This window comes from Hemiscyllium ocellatum, chromosome 14 (genome assembly GCF_020745735.1).
Source record: "Hemiscyllium ocellatum isolate sHemOce1 chromosome 14, sHemOce1.pat.X.cur, whole genome shotgun sequence".
NCBI lineage: Eukaryota > Metazoa > Chordata > Chondrichthyes > Orectolobiformes > Hemiscylliidae > Hemiscyllium > Hemiscyllium ocellatum.
Window position 1 is genome coordinate 58,000,529 of NC_083414.1, and position 19,942 is coordinate 58,020,470.

At 38.5% G+C, this 19,942-nt stretch overlaps 1 protein-coding gene across 1 annotated transcript in view; it reads left to right on the plus strand.

Annotated features, from left to right (window-relative positions):
- The window catches only part of LOC132822154 (acylamino-acid-releasing enzyme-like), a 64,679-nt gene that overhangs the window by 14,798 nt on the left and 29,939 nt on the right, over positions 1–19,942 (plus strand). The window contains exons 5-12 of the mRNA XM_060835225.1: positions 793–868; positions 2,232–2,392; positions 6,931–7,071; positions 9,458–9,549; positions 14,832–14,872; positions 15,470–15,591; positions 16,691–16,751; positions 18,035–18,132. Coding sequence (XP_060691208.1) covers positions 793–868; positions 2,232–2,392; positions 6,931–7,071; positions 9,458–9,549; positions 14,832–14,872; positions 15,470–15,591; positions 16,691–16,751; positions 18,035–18,132 — 792 coding nt within the window. The remainder of the gene's footprint in view (positions 1–792; positions 869–2,231; positions 2,393–6,930; positions 7,072–9,457; positions 9,550–14,831; positions 14,873–15,469; positions 15,592–16,690; positions 16,752–18,034; positions 18,133–19,942) is intronic.

Here is a 19,942-nt window from a genome sequence, read left to right on the forward strand (position 1 = left end):
TCTACATATATAATGAGGCCTGCATCCGGAAAGCAATTTTTGAGGAGGCAGCCAATTAAACCCCTCTCAAATTAAACAATGGACAGGTTCACAGTTCCTATGTCTGGAGATCAATGACAATTAGTGATTGGTAGGCCCACCATCAGAGGTGGATGGTGCTTAAGTGTATGGAGGTACGGAGTGTCTTCATTCTTAGTCACTGCCTATAGATCAGGTATTCACAAGACCAGAAGCATCAGGGTCTTCCGAGATCAGTGGCACTGTCCCCCACAGTTTAGGACACTGTTGCAAATAGCTGATTTAAGAAGCCAAGGCATCCAAAAAGTTTGCTTACCCAGTTACTGACAGGTTATCGTGATTTGGACAGCCTCCGAACAAAAATCTGTGATATGTCAAAAAACTGCCCCTTATTAAACTTAAAGGTCTCAAACTGGTTACTTTACATAGTTTACACCCAAGATGACATACTGCTATCTCATGGTACTATCATAAAGAAAAGCATTAAGATAAAGATGTTGTTGTAACACTTTATCTCTCAAACAGCACCAATAAAACAAGTTGATCATACATCTCATTGCTGTTTATGTGATCTTTATGTGCAGATTGCTTGCCCTATGACATCAAGATGAAGAACTTCTGAAGTACTATTGTACTCAGTAACCTTCATTGTTGTCCAGTATGGGGGACCCTCAGTTATGTGGCAATAATTTTTCAGGCAATTTTGAAAGCAATATGTACAATTATTTAACTATAGGCACATTTCACTCAGTATAGAATGTTTTTTTTCTACAGATCTGGAGCAAAACCTCAAAGGACAAGTGCATAAACCTGACAGTACTTGACAAGCATGGCAAAGTGTATGAAGATGGTATGTGATTATTCAACCAGTTCTCGAATGGGAATTACAGTGATAAGCAAACCTTTTCATTTACATGTTAGTAAAACTAAAGTGGTCATTTTTGGTCTGCATTTCTTAACTCCATTCCCTTCCTTGACAGCAGTTTGATATAAAATCAGTTTTTGTTGCAATTTTAGTATCACATTTGACTGAAGCTGAGTTTCAAATCACCTATTTGTGTCAAAGTCTTAACTGACTATTTCCAATTCTTTAACAATGTCCGGTTTTGAAAATTTTCAACTCATCTATTATTGATCTAAACGTCCATCTATGCATTTGCTATGTCTGGACTTCAGTGCATTCCTGTCTGGTCTCCCATATTCTGTCTTGCCTCTGTAAATTTGAGGTCCACTGAAACTGTTGTGTCTCAACTTGAATTGGTCCTGTTCATCTGATAGCCCTGAGCTTGGTGACTAATGTTGGTCTTGAGTTAAGTAATGTCTTGGTTTAACATTGTCATCCTTATTTTCAAATATCCTCAATCCTATGCTTCTAGCTGCTGAGGCCATGAGCTTTAGATTATGATCTTTACACCACTCAGGTCTGAGTTTTGCTTTCCACCTTGAGGAAAAACCTTAAAACCTAACTCTCTCTCCTGGCTTTTGGGCGTCTAATTTAAAATCTCCTTAAGTGGTCTGATAGTGTACCTTATTTTGTATTCAGGCAAAAGTGAAGACTGCAAATGCTGGAGATCAGAGTGAAGATTAGAGTGGTGCTGGAAAAGCACAGCAGGTCAGGCAGCATCCAGGGACCAGGAAAATTGACATTTCGGGCAAAGGCCCTTCATCAGTATGCCCTTCATTCCTGGTGAAGGGCTTTTTGCCCAAAAAGTCGATTTTCCTGCTCATCGGATACAGCCTGACCTGCTGTGTTTTTCCAGCGCCACTCTAATCTTGACTCTTATTTTGTCATCAGCTTGTGAAGCAACGTGGTATATTTTATTCTGTTAAGGGAGTGTTTCAACTGGTTTAGAGTTCACTAGTTTCAGCTGGAACAGTTTTGTTTCACTGAATACGCATTGTAGAGGTTAGAGAGTCAGCTAACTGAATGCATTTGTGGGGTGCTTAATTTTGCAAAGTAACATAACAAGATTTATTCTTATAACCCTGTCTGCAATGGTATGTGGTATATAACACATTCTGTTGCTGTTTTAATTATATAATTTGTGTTTCCAGTCAAGGTTCAGGAAAGGTTTGGTTACATATTTAATGTAGAAATATCTGTTGTCAGGTTATGTGATTTTTTTTGCAGTTTGTACAATTTACATTATTCAATAGGTATTAATTAATATCTGATTGCTCTTGTTGACTTTTCCTCTGCCTTTGCCACTTAGATCAATTTGGCTGTCTTGTTTGGTCTCACTCTGAAACTCACATTCTATATGTGGCTGAAAAGAAAAGACCCAAAGTGCAATCCTTCTTCAAAACTAAACCAGAGCTCAGTATTGAAGAAAAGGATGACAGCATCAATGACGCAGAAAATGATCAGAAACCTGTAAAAGTGTGTACTGTTATTATTTATCATGCCTAGAAAAAAGTTATATCTATTTTTTTCACTTAAGAGTGCCACTTGAAAGCTCTGAGACAAAGGGGAGTATGTTCCCTAGATGCTCTTCAACCTCTCATTCAGCTTTTGAAAGTTAGTTATGAGATCATGGACCACCAGCATGTCTACGTTTCTATTTGGTTTTGACTGGACTACAAATGCTAGGCTAGCACTGTCTTTATAATGATCTTTTGTTAGTAGCAAGTGACATGTCAGCAGATTACTGGCACAATTTATACACTTGGGAGCTTCTAATCATCAGGTAGGACGTGAACGAATTTGGTCGGTTAACTGATCTTGTCAAATGTAGGACAGTTACTTAGAGTCATAGAGTAAAAGAATTGTACAGCATGGAAACAGACCCTTCAGTCCAATCTGTTCCCACCTGCCATCACCCAGCCCATATCCCTGCAAACCCTTCCTACTCATACCCATACAAATGCCTTTTAAATGTTGCAATTGTACTAGCCTCCACCACTTCCTCTGGCAGCTCATTCCATACATGTACCACCCTCTGTGTGAAAATCTTGCCCTTTAGGTCTCTTTTGTATCTTTCCCCTGTCACCCTAAACCTATGCCCTCTAGTTCTGGACTCCCCGACCCCCAGGGAAAAGGCTTTATCTATTTATCCTATCCATGCCCCTCATAATTTTGTAAACCTCTATAAGGTCACCCCTCAGCCTCCGATGCTCCAGGGAAAACCGCACCAGCATGTTATGCCTCTCCCTATAGTTCAGATTCTCCAACCCTGGCAACATTCTTATAAATCTTTTCTGAACCCTTTCAAGTTTTACAACATCTTTCCAATAGGAAGGAGACCAGAATTGCATGCAATATTCCAACAGTGGCCTCACCAATGTCCTGTACAGCCGCAACTCCTGTACTCAATACTCTAACCAATAAAGGAAAGCTACCAAATGCCTCTTCACTATCCTATCTACCTGCAACTCCACTTTCAAGGAGCTATGAACCTGCACTCCAAGGTCTCTTTGTTCAGCAACACTCCCTAGGACCTTACCATTAAGTGTATAAGTCCTGCTAAGATTTGCTTTCCAAAAATGCAGCACCTCGCATTTATCTGAATTAAATTCCATCTGCCACTTCTCAGCCCATTGGCCCATTTGATCCTAGATCCTGTTGTGATCTGAGTTAATCTTCTTCGCTGTCCACTACACCTCCAATTTTGGTGTCATCTGTAAACTTACTAACTGTACCTCTTATGCTCGCATCCAAATCATTTCTGTAATTGACAAAAAGTAGAGGACCCAGCACCAATCCTTGTGGCACTCCACTGGTCACAGGCCTCCAGTCTGAAAAACAACCCTCCACCACCACCCTCTCTCTCGGCAAGAGACCCAGCAAACACTTCTCTAGCTTCCCACAGAGTTCTAGGGTACACCTGATCAGGTCCTGGGGATTTATTCACCTTTAACCATTTCAAGACATCCAACACTTCCTCCTCTGTAATATGGACATTTTGCAAGGTGTCAGCATCTATTTCCCTACAGTCTATATCTTCCATATCCTTTTCCACAGTAAATACTGATGCAAAATACTCGTTTAGTATCTCCCTCATTTTCTGCGGCTCCACACAAAGGCCGGCTTCCTGATCTTTGAGGGCCCTTTTCTCTCCCTAGTTACCCTTTTGTCCTTAGTATTTGTAAAAACCCTTTGGATTCTCCTTAATTCTATTTGCCAAAGCTATGTCATGTCCTCTTTTTGCCCTCCTGATTTCCCTCATAAGTATGCTCCTACTGCCTTTATACTCTTCTAAGGATCCACTCGATCTATCCTGTCTATATCTGACATATGCTTCCTTCTTTTTCTTAACCAAAACCTCATTTTTTTTAGTCATCCAGCATTCCCTATACCAACCAGCCTTTCCTTTCACCATGACAGGAATATACTTTCTCTGGATTCTCGTAATCCCATTTCTGAAGGCTTCCCATTTTCCAGCCATCCCTTTACCTGCGAACACCTGCCCCCCAATCAGCTTTTGAAATTCCTTGCCTAACCCTGTTAAAATTGGCCTTTCTCCAATTTAGAACTTCAACTTTTAGATCTGGTCTATCCTCTTCCATCACTTTTTAAAATGAATAGAATTATGGTCGCTGGCCCCAAAGTGCTCCTCCACTGACACCTCAATCACCTTCCCTGCCTTATTTCCCAAGAGTAGGTCAAGTTTTGCACCTTCTCTAGTAGGTACATCCACATACTGAATCAGAAAATTGTCTTGTACGCACTTAACAAATTCCTCTCTATCTAAACCCTTCACGCTGTGTCAGTCCCAGTCGATGTTTGGAAAGTTACAATCCCCTACCATAACCACCCTATTATTCTTACAGATAGCTGAGATCTCCTTACAAGTTTGTTTCTCAATTTCCCTCTGACTATTAGGGGGTCAATAATACAATCCCAATAAGGTGATCATCCATTCCTTATTTCTCAGCTCCACCCAAATAACTTTCCTGCATGTAGTTCCGGGAATATTCTCCCTCAGCACAGCTGTAATGCTATCCCTTATCAAAAACGACATTCACACTCCTCTCTCGCCTCCCTTTCTATCCTTCCTGTAGCATTTGTATCCTGGATCTTTAAGCTGCCAGTCCTGTCCATCCCTGAGCCATGTTTCTGTAATTGCTATGATATCCCAGTCCATTGTTCCCAACCATGCCCTGAGTTCATCTGCTTTCCCTGTTCGGACCCTTGCATTGAAATAAATGCAGTTTAATTTATTAGTCCTACCTTATCCCTGTCTGCCCTGACTGTTTGACTCGCTTCTGTTCTCAGCTGTACCAGTCTTAAATTGATCTCTTTCCTCACTATCTTCTTGGGTCCCACCCCCCCATCTTACTAGTTTAAATCCTCCCGAGCAGCTCTAGCAAATCTCCCTGTCAGTATGTCAGTCCCCTTCCAATTTAGATGCAATCCGTCCTTCTTGTACAGGTCACTTCTACCCCAAAAGAGATTCCAATGATCCAAAAATGTTAATCCTTCGCCCATAGACCAGCTGTTCAGCTGTGTATTCATCTGCTCTATCCTCCTATTCCTGCTCTCACTAGCTCGTAGCACTGGGAGTAATCCAGATGTTATTAGTCTCAAGTACCTCTTTTTTTAAATTCCTGCCCACCTTTCTGTAATCTCCCTTCAGAATCTCAACCTTTTCCCTTCCTATGTCATTGGTTCCAATGTGGACAATGACCTCTTGCTGGCCCCTGTGTCCCTTGAGAACATTCTGCACCCTCTCTGAGACATCCTTGATCCTGGCAACAGGGAAACAACACACCATTCTGATTTTTCGCTGCTGGCCACAGAAACATCTGTTTGTACCTCGGACTGGAGAATCCCCGAACACAGTTGATCTCTTGGAACTGTCATACCTCTCGTTGCATTAGAGCCAGTCTCGATACCAGAAACTTGGCTGTTCGTGCTACGTTCCCCTGAGAATCCATCACCCCCTATATTTTCCAAAACAGCATACTTGTTTGAAATGGATATAGACACTGAAGACTTCTGCACTAGCTGCCTACCTCTCTTACCTTTCCTGGAGTTAACCCATCTACGTGACTGTGTATCTGAGACTTCCCTCCTTCCTATAACTGCCATCCATCACATCCCCTTGCTGTTGCAAATTCCTGATTGCCTCTAACTGTCTCTCCAACCCATTTATTTGATCTGATAACATTCGCAACTAACAGCATTTATTGCAGATATAATCCACAGTAACCCTTAAGCTCTCTTTAAACTCCCACATCTGACAAGAAGTATATATCACTCCATTAAACGCCATTTTTGCTCCTTCACAATCTACAGACCCAGAAAATAACACCATCTTATTCCTCTCCTAAACACTGCCCCAGGTTAAATTAATAGTTATGGCTTATGTTTTAAGTTTAATCAAGAGACATATCTCAAAAAACATATAATCAAGAACGAACCCACTCTACTCACTACTGCAGTCTTTCTGTAGGTCACAGTTAAAACAATTCACTTATCTGATTCTGTGCTGTGAACTTCGCCCAAACAGTTCCTCCAAGATCACTTGTGAATTTCACTGTTCATTTGTTAATTTGCCCAGAAGTCCAGCAATACATGAATTCAAACAGCAAAGGCAGTAATTGTGCCCCTCTCTCTCTTTCTCTCTGTCCCCCCTCCCACCTGCACTGACCTCACCATGTGCTTCCTTTATCTGTTCTTCTCCCTTTTTAAAACTGCTGTTGTTTGGACTTTTATTTCCCAAAGTTTGAAAACAATGCAACAGCATATAAAACAGTAATTGTTGCTCCTAGAATTCGAGGAAATCACCTCCAGCACCTAAAGTACCTCAAAAAAGGCACAGCTGTTACAACCAGAAATTTTCCCATCCTCCATTTTGGATTACTCAGAATTCATTTAAATTGTGTGTAGAATAAGGCATATTTATACATGAAGCAATCTTGTTTGGCCAAATGATCTTGATTCATTCTATATGCTGTGATCTTCTTTAGCAGGCAGATCAATTTCTGTACTTGGAGGACTGGGGTGAAGGTCTGGTGAATCAGAGCACCCCAGTGCTGTGCATATTGGATATCGAGACTGGAAACATTTCTGAGCTTCAGGGGATTCCTGAACACATTTCCCCTGGGCAGGTTGGTGTTTTTCCTAGCTCTGTTATGTTTGTTCGGCTTTTAGAGTTAGTAGCACCAATCAGAGTTATGCTCTTTCAGATGTGGCAAAGAATGTTAAGCACTCATCATGAAGTTCTGTGATATATGTTGATTTGTGTTTCTGATTTCTACTATACAGTTAGTGTCATCCCTTAGTTTAGACTGTGTTCTCCACCTCTCCTCCAACCACCACCAGGGAGGAGGGAAAGTTATGGCATTGGTTATCCAGCCAAACTTGTTCATTCTTGAGGTACCTGCTTAAACCAGTGGCGGTGTGTTTGCAGCTTCTCCCAGGTGAATAATGTGAGGTGTTGCAAGTTAAAATAGAAACTGATCGAATCAAATAACAGGAGATAAATCCTACTAAGAATTCAAAAAAATCCCATTCCTTTACAATAGAAAAGTAAAACTTTTCCTAACTGGAAACACTTGATTGCAGCCTCTGACAATTTGTTTCGATTTTTCACCATTCTCAGTATTTTGAATCTCGATTATTTCCAGGGATAAGAACATTTGAATGTGCACTGAGCATTTGTTGGAGTTAGTATGTCAATGCAATGTCAAATGAGACTTTTACAGCAGGCTGTTTACTATTTACTCTACTCTTGGTCGCTGGCTGGAAAGCAGATACTTCCCTACCATCATTAAAAATATTTACATGTATAAGGTCAAACTTGGCACTGAATTTTATCAGTGGTAATAACAACTAAACAATTAATTTTCCTATAATGGCAAGATTTATCCATATTTTGTGGTGTCTTAGATGCACTCATTTTATTTTCTGCTATTAGGCGCAGGCAACATCTTAGCAGATATTTTCTGTTCCATTATGTCATTTGCGACATCAACAGTATATGAGTACTATCTTTTTCAGACCTGAAGCTGTATGGAAAGAGTTGCAAATAGTTGCTGCCTGAATGCCTCGAACTTTAAAGTATAAAACCCAATAGCAAGAGCAGTGACCACCACCAGGGATTTTGCCATCTCTCATTCATTGTTGCAGAGCAATTCAGCTAAAGGACTGAGTATTGTACACCAAATAAAATTTGGAACATTACAACACAGTACAAGCCCTTCGACCCTCAATGTTGTGGCGACATGTAAAACCAATCTGAAGCCATTTAACCTACACTATTCCATTTTCATCCATATGTCTACCCAATGACCATTTAAATGCCCTTAAAGTTGGCGAGTCTGCTATTGTTGTAGGCAGGCATTCCACACCCCTTCTACTCCCTGTGAAAAAACTACGTTTGACATCTGTCCCATATCTATCAGCCCTTAATTTAAAGCTATGTCCCCTCGTGCAAGCCATCACCATCTGAGGAAAAAGGCTTTCATTGCCCACCCTATCTAACCCTCTGATTATCTTACATGTCTCAATTAAGTCACCTCTCAACCTCTTCTCAACGAAAATAATCTCTAGTCCCTCAGCCTTTCCTCATAAGACCTTCCTTCCATACCAGGCAACATTTTAGTAAACCTTCTGTGAATCACTTTCAAAGCTTCAGCATCCTTCCTATAATGCGGTGACCAGAACTGTATGCAATACTCCAAGTGTAACCGCACCAGAATTTTGTACAGCTGCAGCATGACCTGATGACTCTGAAACTCAATTCCTCTACTAATAAAAGCTAACACACCATATGCCTTCTTAACAACCCTATCAACAGGGTGGCAATTTTCAGCAACCTGTGTACATGGACACCAAGATCTCTCTGCTCATCTAAATAGGAAGAATCTTACCATTAACCCAGTAAGCTGCATTTCTGTTACTCCTTTCAAAGTGAATCATCTCACACGTTTCCGCATTAAACTCCATTTGCTGCCTCTCAGCCCAGCTCTACAGCTTATCTATGTCTCTGTAACCTATAAATCTTTTGGCACTGTCCACAACAGTACCAACCTTAGTGGCATAAGCAAATTTACTCATCCATCCTTCTATGCCCTCACCCAGGTCAGTTATAAAAATGTCAAACATTTATAAATGTTATTGCAATTTCTTAGTATCATTTTCAGTTGTTTGAAGTCAATTGGTGAAGTAGATGCTGGTGTAAAAATGCTGATTCTTTTTTCCTTTGTCAGGTTTTAAAAAAAAATGTTCAGCTGTCTTATTGAAGCTGTGTCAGGTTAAATCCTTTCTCTTAATGCAAGGAAATTAAGTTTCAAAGAATAACCTGATTGAGATGCACCATGAAACCATTTTGCATTAAAAAATATGCAAATAAGTTTGAACATAAATTTGAGTGAAAAATATTTCTGAAAAAGTTCTATTGATATCTCCAAGAATTTGGAGGCTGTAGGTATATTCGCTCTCTGTCAAACGATGTGGCACCGTAAGGTAATTGACCTGTTGCTGTGTTCCCAGGCGATCTGGACCCCTACAGACAGTGGCATCATATTTGTTGGCTGGTGGCACATACCCTGGCGATTGGGTTTGAAATACTGCACCAACCGGAAGTAAGTCACTGAGTAATGTCTGTTATGCAGTGCAAATAGTATTTTTTTTAAAGTCTTGAAATGCCTGGACAAACTGGAAATTTGAGGTGGATTTTTATGCCTAAGTCCTTTCACTATAGCAATTCTCCAAAGCCAATCAAGCTAGGAACAGTACCATCATTTCCTATTCCCATCAAAGGTTTAATTTTCTGATTGTTATCCATTTGTTTGGATAATGGTGCACACTGAGGTAGGATTCAATCATTTTTTTCCAGTAATACATTTTGTGAATAAAAATCCATAACCCTTCAGGCTGGACATCACTGAAAGTGCAATATAGTTCAAGTTCTTTCGATAGATTATGTTGCTCTCTGAGCCTCAGTAGGAATTGATAACGATTAACTTTTACAATAAACCACAATGACAAAGATAGCAACCAGGGAATTCTCAGCCCTTCTATGTATGACATAAAGGGGGCTTCAGACTGGCCTTTCCCCATTGATCCTTTGTGACAAGAGGTCCAAGCTTGGTATATTATTGAGCATCTAGCCATGGACCTTGAATTGTGCTAGTCTGCAACTATCCATTAACTGTGGACAACTGTTTGGACTAGAAAACCAAAATGTTTCAGGCAGGCTGAACAGCTTCTCTAATCAAATCATTGTCCTCCAGCAGCAGTCATGTTTGTTTCAGGTTGCATACCTGGAAATGGCCCATAGAGCATAGTCTTGCACCAGGGAGCCACGCATGATTAAATTTTACAAAAATCACTGCATCTTTTCCAGATGTTATTTGCAAAGTCTTTTCTCACCACTGGCAAGCCACATCTAGTTTTTTCGTTCGAAAGTTCGGGTGATCAAGATTGTGTCCAATAACTTTGACAGTCTGCTCAGGGAATAGGCTGCACCATTCCCTTCTCCTATAGGGTCTTGGAATACATTGCATTTGGGAAAGTGTGTTTATGTCATTATGATCCCAGCAAAACAAAAACAATTCAAGCTATCTAATTAATACACAAATTGAAAGACTTTTGAACACATGGCTAAACAAAATTGCATCTAAAACCAAACACCATCACTTTATAATTAGTTGAAATCCAAAGATATTTTTTCCCTCCCAAAAATGTAAGTTTGACTTAGCTGCTGCTTTTTTTAATTCTGGACCTGAAAGCTGTGAGGCAATTTCATTTGACTAATCATACAACTTTCTCAGATTTTCGATAATATGCTGACTTCCAATCAAACACTCTTGGTCTGGAAATTTTGTAAACTAAACTCTTCCCCTGAGGTAACTTATTCCCTAACTCTTCCAAACAAACTCCTTTTTCGAGTAGAAATTGTACTTGCATCTGACTTCAGTCTAGTCTCCATCAAAATGCCCAAAAGATTTTGAACGAATTTTTTCAAAACTTGCTCATGCTAGCTTTTGAAAAGCAAATGGCTTAAAGTGTTCAGTCTTCCCTCATAAACACCCAGTTAACACTTTAGTTCCATTGACACTTTAGGGCATACTGATTTAAAATCCTAAACAATTGACTAAGTTCATTTTTAAGATCAACATCCAAGTGCTCCTTGTTTGAGGCATTTTTATTTTCTAAAAAATTCCTTTATCTCAATTTTTATGTTATGTTAACACTAGTAATATATTGCGTTATATGGCAATTACATTTTACACAAATCTACTTGCATCATAGCATTCAGTTTCTTTCAAATGTGCTTTTGATAAAGTGTCTGTTTTATCTTCTTTCACAGACATGTAGTTAGTTTTCAAAATGTATGACTGGAGAATTAACCTTTTCCAAATCAACCCACTTGTCCTGGAAGTTTCCAAGAAAAACATTCATGCATTGTGCCTAGTATAATTGACATTTCTTTCACATTGTTTGTGATAGATATTTCAAAATTATGTAGAGCCAGCACAAGATTCAATTTCCCATTCTTCACTATTGAATATTTCAATTAGCATGGAGTCAGGTTCTTCAAAAAATAACTAACTTCAATCTCCATCTCGTCATTTTATGGTAAAATAGCTCCCAGACAGATATTATCTCCATTGATAGTGCCGCTACCTTGTATGAGGGCAATATTTTTGAACGAGTCAGGTCGTTTCCCAAGAAAAATATCAATTTCATCCATAGGGAATTACTTCGCTACAGCAACTACTTCTCATTTATGAAGTCACTCTTTAATCCAACTCTGTATAGTGGGAAGTGTTTGTATCATACACGGGTGTCTTCAATTAATAGTCTCCTTCATTATCCCCTCTGGAAAACAAATAATATCTTCAGCCCAAATCGCTAACAGACTTCCTCCAGTTTCCCTCAATAACTTTATTTGTTTACCTCCTTGATTTGTAGCGTAAAGGAATACCTTACCTTTTTAAGATAAAATACCTCGAGCTCCCACTGGCCTGACTGTCCTCTTCAATATTGGAAGACTAATATTTTCATGATAGTAATGTGTCTCTTTATACTACTGCTGCAGTTTTAATACCCATTTCGTTTTCAGTTCCTCCTTTTCTGAAGATTCTTTAGACAGTCTTATTTGGTCTTCCATTTAACCTCTGACAATTAGCTTTGGTATGTCCAGTCTTGTTAAAATAGAAATATGTTATTTTCTTTATATCACTTTTTTCTTTTATTACTTTGGCATCCTTGTTTGTCCCTAAAACTAATACCCATTCCATCTGCAGATTTTTCCCTTCTTCTGATTTCCTTGAGTATTGCTGTGTGACCGTTCCCTACCATTGCATGATGTAGATATTTATCAGAATTACTGCTTCTCTGATCATTACACTTGACAGTCATTTAAGTGAGTTTTTAGTTTTGCAGAAATTTTAGCTGTAAATTTTTCTGTAATCATAATTATCTTATGTTCTCAAAACTTTTCACTTGTTTGACTAATAAACCACTGATCCTACAGCATTTTATTTTGAGCTGGCAAAGTCTCAAAATGTCTGATTAGGTTTGTTTCTTATGGTAAATTCCAATTGATAAGCTTTAGGAACAGTAAGGAGAACCTTCTTAACAGTTGCATAAATTACAGAGAGCTTTTCTGACAAATTGGTGCACACAATCATAGCTGTACCTGTCAAAAAGCTTCGTAACATCAATGTACAAACTTCTTTCAGCCACTTTTATCCAGCTACCTTCTCAAATGAGGTGAAATATTTTTCTACTCCATCCTCAGTAAGTTTCGGCACTAAGAATTTAAGTGAAATCCAAGTCCTCATTGGAATCAAAATCATCCTCTCAACTATTTTTTTCTTATCTTTCTCTTATCTTTAAGCTTTTCAGTGGCCAACGCATTGTCTAATTACCCAGTCTCTTTGGAATTCAAGCTTTTTAAGTCCATCTTCTTTTCCATTAGTCTCTGTTTTTCTCTCCTTTCTTTCCACTTTCCTGTTTTCTCTCTTTGTCATCTCTTTCTCTTCTAATTCCTGGTTTTATTTTCATTTCTAGCTGTTTCCTAGCTAATTTGTGGTGTGACAGCTCGACTTTAGATTTCCTAATTCTAAATGTCAGATAATAATGTGAAGCACCTTCCCCTGATGCAATCCTGCTTTTACCTTCAATTTATTTGTTAACTCTCTCAGTTCAGCCTCAGTCAATGATTGCACATAATCTACTCCTCTGTCTCCTACATCCAGAAAATTTAGTGACATTCAAATCCATTTTTGAAATCTGTGTAATTAACTTAACCACGATATAGCTTATTTATATTAGGCACCTCCACATACTAATCTTTAAAATAAATTCAGATCCCTCTTAATTCAGTGAACTCTGATCTCTGCAAGATGCACCACGTTATCATGCCCAGCTGATGTTACTCCTGGGCAAGTCAAATCCGAAATTGCAATCTGGCTGGATAGATTCATTTTTTTTTCTTTAAAATGATAGTCTTCCAGCAAAGTGTAAATACTCAAGGCTATACATTTTGGTTTTACCAATAAAACAGAAATTTATTCCACAAAACATATTTTAAGAGAGAAGGCAAGTCTTGTTAAATATGTATATCATGGTTTAAAGGTTTCAAAACAATTTCAAACTCTCTGTGCAAAATTATAGAAAATAAAAGGGATGTATAAATTAGCTAAATTGTGATTTCTATTGATCCCTCTTCAGATTAACAGGCAAAAACAAAACATCAACGTTTAGTTGTCTGTAACATTATAACATATAATTCTTATTTACTCGAGCAAGTTTAGGATAGTTGACAATTAACTTTCAATCAATCTGTTAACTAACAAAATTACAAAGATGAATATATACTCAGAACAAAGTAACCTGAACTACAATGGAGGTACATGCTTTGGGAACTGTAAAATTACCAAAGTCTTGCAAAGGGACACTTGTCTAAGATCTGGGCTGATGTACAGGCTGAAATGGAGCGCAGTATGTTTCAAATAAAAACAAAAGCTGCTTTCTTATAATCAGCAGGTCTGGCAGTATTTGTGGAGAGTCAAACATTTAACCTTTCAAGATGGTTACTTACTTTCTTCAATATCAGATGTTATGCTGCATCTAATTTGACATGTTTGAAGCTGACATCGAGTCTGGAATTGAAGGCTGGTTAATTTGACAGCATGGATATCTGTCATTTTGAGAAACTCGGAAAAACATGCTCCAGAAGAGCTGTGAGGATACAAAACTGAATCTTTTAGGAGCAGCACTATCAGCACGTTGTTCAGAGATGGAAAAGAAAGTTTAATGTTTTTGATAGTTGTCAAAGTTAACTCACAATGTGCCTAAATGTTGCAAACAAGCTAAAACCTTCCAGCATTATTACCTCAGTGCATTTCTGATGTATCTAGAAAAATATTGAAGAAACACAAATTGGATCTTGGCCGCTGCTTCTGATTGAGAAATGTGCATCTTTCAGACTGAAAGGATAGGCTGACAACCTTCTTCCTGGAATTTATCAATGATGCTCTGTAGCTTCGCATAGTGACAGCAATCTGGTCATGATGCATGCTTGAAAATTTGCTGTGCGTGGAGACTCAAGATGCAAACTTAATGGTGCTGTTAGAGGATTAGACTGTTATCCATGTTCAGTTTTATGAAGGAGAAAGTGAGGACTGCAAATGCTGGAGATCAGAGCTGAAAAATGTGTTGCTGGAAAAGCGCAGCAGGTCAGGCAGCATCAAAAGAGCAGGAGAATTGACGTTTCGGGCATAAGTTTTGATGCTGCCTGACCTGCTGCGCTTTTCCAGCAACACGTTTTTCAGCTCTGATCTCCAGCATCTGCAGTCCTCACTTTCTCCTTTATAAAATATAACCTCATTCATTTCTGTTTCTGTATCAGATCAGTGCTGTACTATGTGGACCTAAAGGGGAACGAATGTTGTAAGTGATTTTTCTGAGTCACATTGTACACGTTAGTTGATTATGAAATACTTGGCAATTTTAATAATTGGCAGTTGCTCCACATGAAGAAGTGTTTGAGTAGGACATTTAAATCTAGCATAACCCATTCCCAGGAGCCTGATAGCCCTGATATGACTCATTCTGGGCACCCTTTTAGGTCTATTGTAGCTTATTCTCAAGTGTTGTTTTGAAGTGAAACCTATTCCTAGCAGCCTGTGTAAGTTCACTATAATCCCGTGACAAGAAACCTGTTGTTTAGGTGAAGCGCAACTCGTTCCCAGTAGCCTGTTTAGGCCCCATGTAACTCATTCGCTCCCATATTCACACTATATAATTTACATTTAGCTACCCGGGTATTCCTTGAGAATTTAACTCAATTGCAGAAATGTACCTGAGTTGGAAATGTTAGTTTTAATGCAACTCAATAACTATATCTGATAATCTGCATGACTTGTTTTCAAATGCTATTCTGCCCCAACTCTTCAAATATCTGAATATAATTATTCTTGACAAATTGAGATGCTTGTGTGCTACAGTGAATTCTCATTTTTGAATATGCTAAATTATTGTTTACAGCACAAATTTCTTCAGGAGTACATACTGTGCGTTCTCCACGCCTTAGTCTTGACCATCGTTATTTAATTTACCTGGAGGGTGGTGATGTTAGGACCCACCATCAGTGTCACAGCTTATCCTTGGTCAGTATCTTCCTCGATGTGACTGTAAATTTGTTCAAAGAATCTTATGAATAAGTAAATATTTTCCAGCTTTTTAAAATATCAGAAAACATTTGAATATTCAACATTGCCTATTTTAATCTGGGAATACTCAACAATCAAAATTGGACAATTATACAAAACTTGATCTTGTTACCAAACTCAGATACAAGACTATAAGCTGAAAAACTTCAAGTGAGTATTTTTGTCTTAAATTGCAAAAGTACAAGTCAGGTAATTGTTAAAAAAGAAATTATTTAGTTCATTTATCATGAGCAAATGACCAAATATTTCATGGAAAGGAAGACAGATTCTGGTTCAACACAGGAGGAACAAAAGCTTAGTCTAAGAGGTGAAACAGGATGCACCTCCTGGCTGTGTAGCAACACTGCAGTTGATGCACTGACTGGATCTCTCAACAGCCCTCCTCAAGACCCCCTGACCTTTAAACTAGTGTGGTGTCAGTAAGTTTTGCTGAACCCCAATTGAACAGGTCACACAAACATCTCAACAATTAAATAGATGAAGTCCAAAGACCAATTCCTAGTGAGCTGAGGTCCTTCATTTCCTGGCATTTGCTGTAGGCTTATGATTCACTTTGTCAGTTTTTCGTACAATGCTAAATTTCTAGCCAGCATGTCATATCCCCAATGCTCTCTTTGATGTCACTGTGGATCACAAGTTGCATGGGTTGGACGTGATCCTTCCATTGGAAAATAAATTGTCAGCATTCACAATGATCTTTTCTCACCTTTAGAGTGTTGACAGTAATGGAGAAGAAACTTTAAGATGTGTTCCTGACTTATATTAAAACTGACCTTGTGATGGTCATCCCCAAATGACTAGGATGATGAATTAGTTCAGTTATGTTACAAATGCAGTGAGGGGTAACTGTACAATAATTTAAATAAGTGAGTTTTTTTAAGCTTGGTTCCTGGGTTAAGTGTCACTGGCGAGGCTAGTATTTATTGCCAACTGGAATTGCCATTGACAAAATGCTGATCAGCTGCCACCTTGAACTGTTGCAGTCAATCTGAAGTAGGTACACTGTCGTTGTAACGAATCACATAATATTTTTCAGTATAATTTGGACAAAAAAACAACAACAACTGTGGTGAAGGTTGTGGATTATCCAACTGTGGGTGAGTGATGAAAAGTTTATCATTTTATTAGTTTGAAAAATAACAGCCTTCTTAAGGCTGCAGATTGTACCTGTACTGTTCTACAGGTACCAGATACTTTACAGTATCTTGGAGCTAGTTTGCACATTTAGGTCTGGAATGTTATTGTCAACAGTCGTTTGGCTGTGTTTTTTAAGCACATTTTCCACTGAAGTCACAGGACAGTGTTCAGCACCAGAAAGCATGGCATCTTATTGCTCCCATACCTGGCAGCACCACTGATGAATGTTGTCACTCTGCTACCTGTTACGACTGAAATCACACCACAGTTTAAACAATGAACTTAGTTCCTAGGTTCATGAATTCACAATATCATTACTGTGCAAAAAATATATTGCTACATTGTAACAAATGTAGCAGAGTAGACTTTCAAATTTTTTTCCTTATACTATTTCTGACTTCCTGTTTCTGAACAAGGAGGGCTGAAACCAGTTGAAAGAATGGGATTTCTAAGCAAGAAACAATAGAAATCTATTTAGTTCTCCTCTCCAGTCCTAGTAGTCATGTGATACAGTGATGATGGATTTATGGACTAATCAGGGCAATCAATCGTCATCTATTAGTAAACAACAGATTCAGAAAAGAACAAGAAAAACCCCACTTGTGAGCTCTTATTGAACTATTGATCCAAATTGATCTCCTTTCTGGCAGGTGTGCTACAAATGAACACATTTCACGAGGGAGATAACTCGTTTACTGTATCTCATATTCTGTATTTTAGTGTCTGAAATATCTTGACATATGTTACTTTTTTTTCGCGTTTCAAGTTTACTTAAATAAATTACTAATCTGATAAGTCTGAACTTGATTGGAACCCAATTCTTTCTTTCCAAATCAGTCCCAGATAACAATATGATATCTTTTTCTTGGAAGGTTGAGAAACAGTTTGGCCAGTTAGTATGTTCCTGAGCAGTACATATATCTATCTCGATATAATTAACCTTAACTACAACTATGGAGCAGAGCAGTTGCTATACCTGCCCAAGAGATTTTCTTTTCTTCCAACTCTGAATATACAAGTGGATCCTGTTTCCACTATGATTTTAAAGAAATCCCCACTGGGGAATAATTCCTTTGTACGCTCTGTGCAACAAAGTCTGAAGCCTATTGTTAGGGAACAAACCTACAGTTTTGTTACATTGAGAAAATAATCACCCCCTGAACATGGAGAATTGTTGGACATGAATTCAAATTGATGGTATTACATGTATACTTTTTAAAATAATAACAAATGTATGTTTCAGATGGATTTACTGGCATTTACTGCTCTGACCTGGCGCTGAACTGCTGGGCAAGGGATAGCCAAAGGGTCGTGATTGACACAGCTCAGAGAAGCAGAAAGGTAACTGGGTTATCATTGTATAGGACCAAATGGAAAAGCAGCATAAAATCAGGTTGATAATTGAAGTCAGAGGAAGCGTTTGTAATTTTTTATTCATTCATGGGATGTAAACATTGCTGGCTGCCCATCCATGATCATCCCAGGGAGCAGCTAAGGATCAACCACATCACTGTGGGTCTGGAGTCACAAGTAGGCCAGACTGGGTAAAGACATCAGATTTCCTTAAACAGCATTAGTGAACCAAATAGATGTTTTTCCCTAATATTACTATTGGTTTTCATGATCGTCATTAGACTCTTAATTCTCAATGATGTATTTGCCTCTGGTTCCCCAGAACATTATCCAGGCTTCTAGTCTTCCAATGATACCACTCGGCCATTGCCTCCTTGCTATAATGTGAAAGCCCTGATTATTATCAGAAGGTTCCTGTAGTGCTGCTTGTAAAGGACCAAATGGAAAGGATTGGCAACTTCAGGAGAGGATTGAGAGGATTGTGGAAGAATAGATAAATTAGCAGTCCAATCCAAAGAAGGAGGAAAGAGTAATGTGCCCAAGTGCATTAGCAAATCTTGTGCTAAAAATCTTCTTAATTAAAGATGAATCTTCATTATTGGTGAGATCATCCAAAAGCACAGGCACAATTTTCACACATCCTTGATGACACCAAACTCTACTTCACTATTACCACTCTCAACTCCTTCATCATTGCTAAATTATCAGACTGCTATTCCGATATTTAGAAATAGATGAGCAGCAATTTCTTCCAGTAAAAAATTGTAAAGGTTATAGCTATTGCTCCTGCTCCTTTTCCTAGCTACTCGCGTGACCCTGAGATGAGCTTCTGACTGCATTTGCACCATCGCGAAGACTGTTTATTTCCATTTTATAACATTGTCTAACTTCCCTGCTGCCTCTGTTCATCTTCTGGAACGTTTGTTTGTGTCATTATTAATGTAAGAATTAATTATTCTAGTACTTACATTCTGGGCTGCACTCTTTGATTTTACCTTACAACAACTTGAGTTCATTCAAGATGTTACAGCTTATGCCCTAACTTTTACCCGGGCCAATGGAACTATTCCAATTGTACTTGCTGACCTGCATCGGTTTCCAGTCAGGCAACTCATTTGAAAATTCTCATTTGTTTTCAAATCTTCCTTGGCTTGGTCTTCTCTCAGTCTGTCCGGAGCATCCCTGGCCTCAATTTGTTCCACCACTGGTGTCCATGCCTTCAGTTGCTTAGGACTTCAACTCTGGAATTCCCTCGCTTTCTCTTTCTTTCCTTTTTCAGGAGACCCCTTTTAATCTGCCTCTTTTGTGGCTTGAAGTCTTGTTTTGTTTTATAGCACTCCTGGATAGCACCTTGGGACATTTTATTAAGCTGAAGGCATAACTTAATATCTTTTGTTATTGAGTAACATCGTACCCTTGGTTTAATAAATCCAATTAAAGAAGTCCATTAGAATTGAATTTTGAACAACTGTTTTAAATAGAAGTCACTCTGTAATCAAATGTTTATTTAAAGTAGCACAATGCAAATTTATCTTTATTCAGTTTAATCAATGTTACTGCGTGTGGGATTTCATTTTCTATTTCACTTCGGTTTGTGAAGCATTGTGTCAACTTTGAAGTGTATAAATAGGTATGAGTAATATGCTACATTCACAATGTTGACTTTATTTTGGAATGTAACTGCAGTGTATCAATATGAGATTTGTCACTTTTGACTTCAACATGCTTGTATCATTGGAGAAGGCACTCAGTTATGGGTTTAATCACTTCACAATTCATTATATTCTTGTTTTCGCTC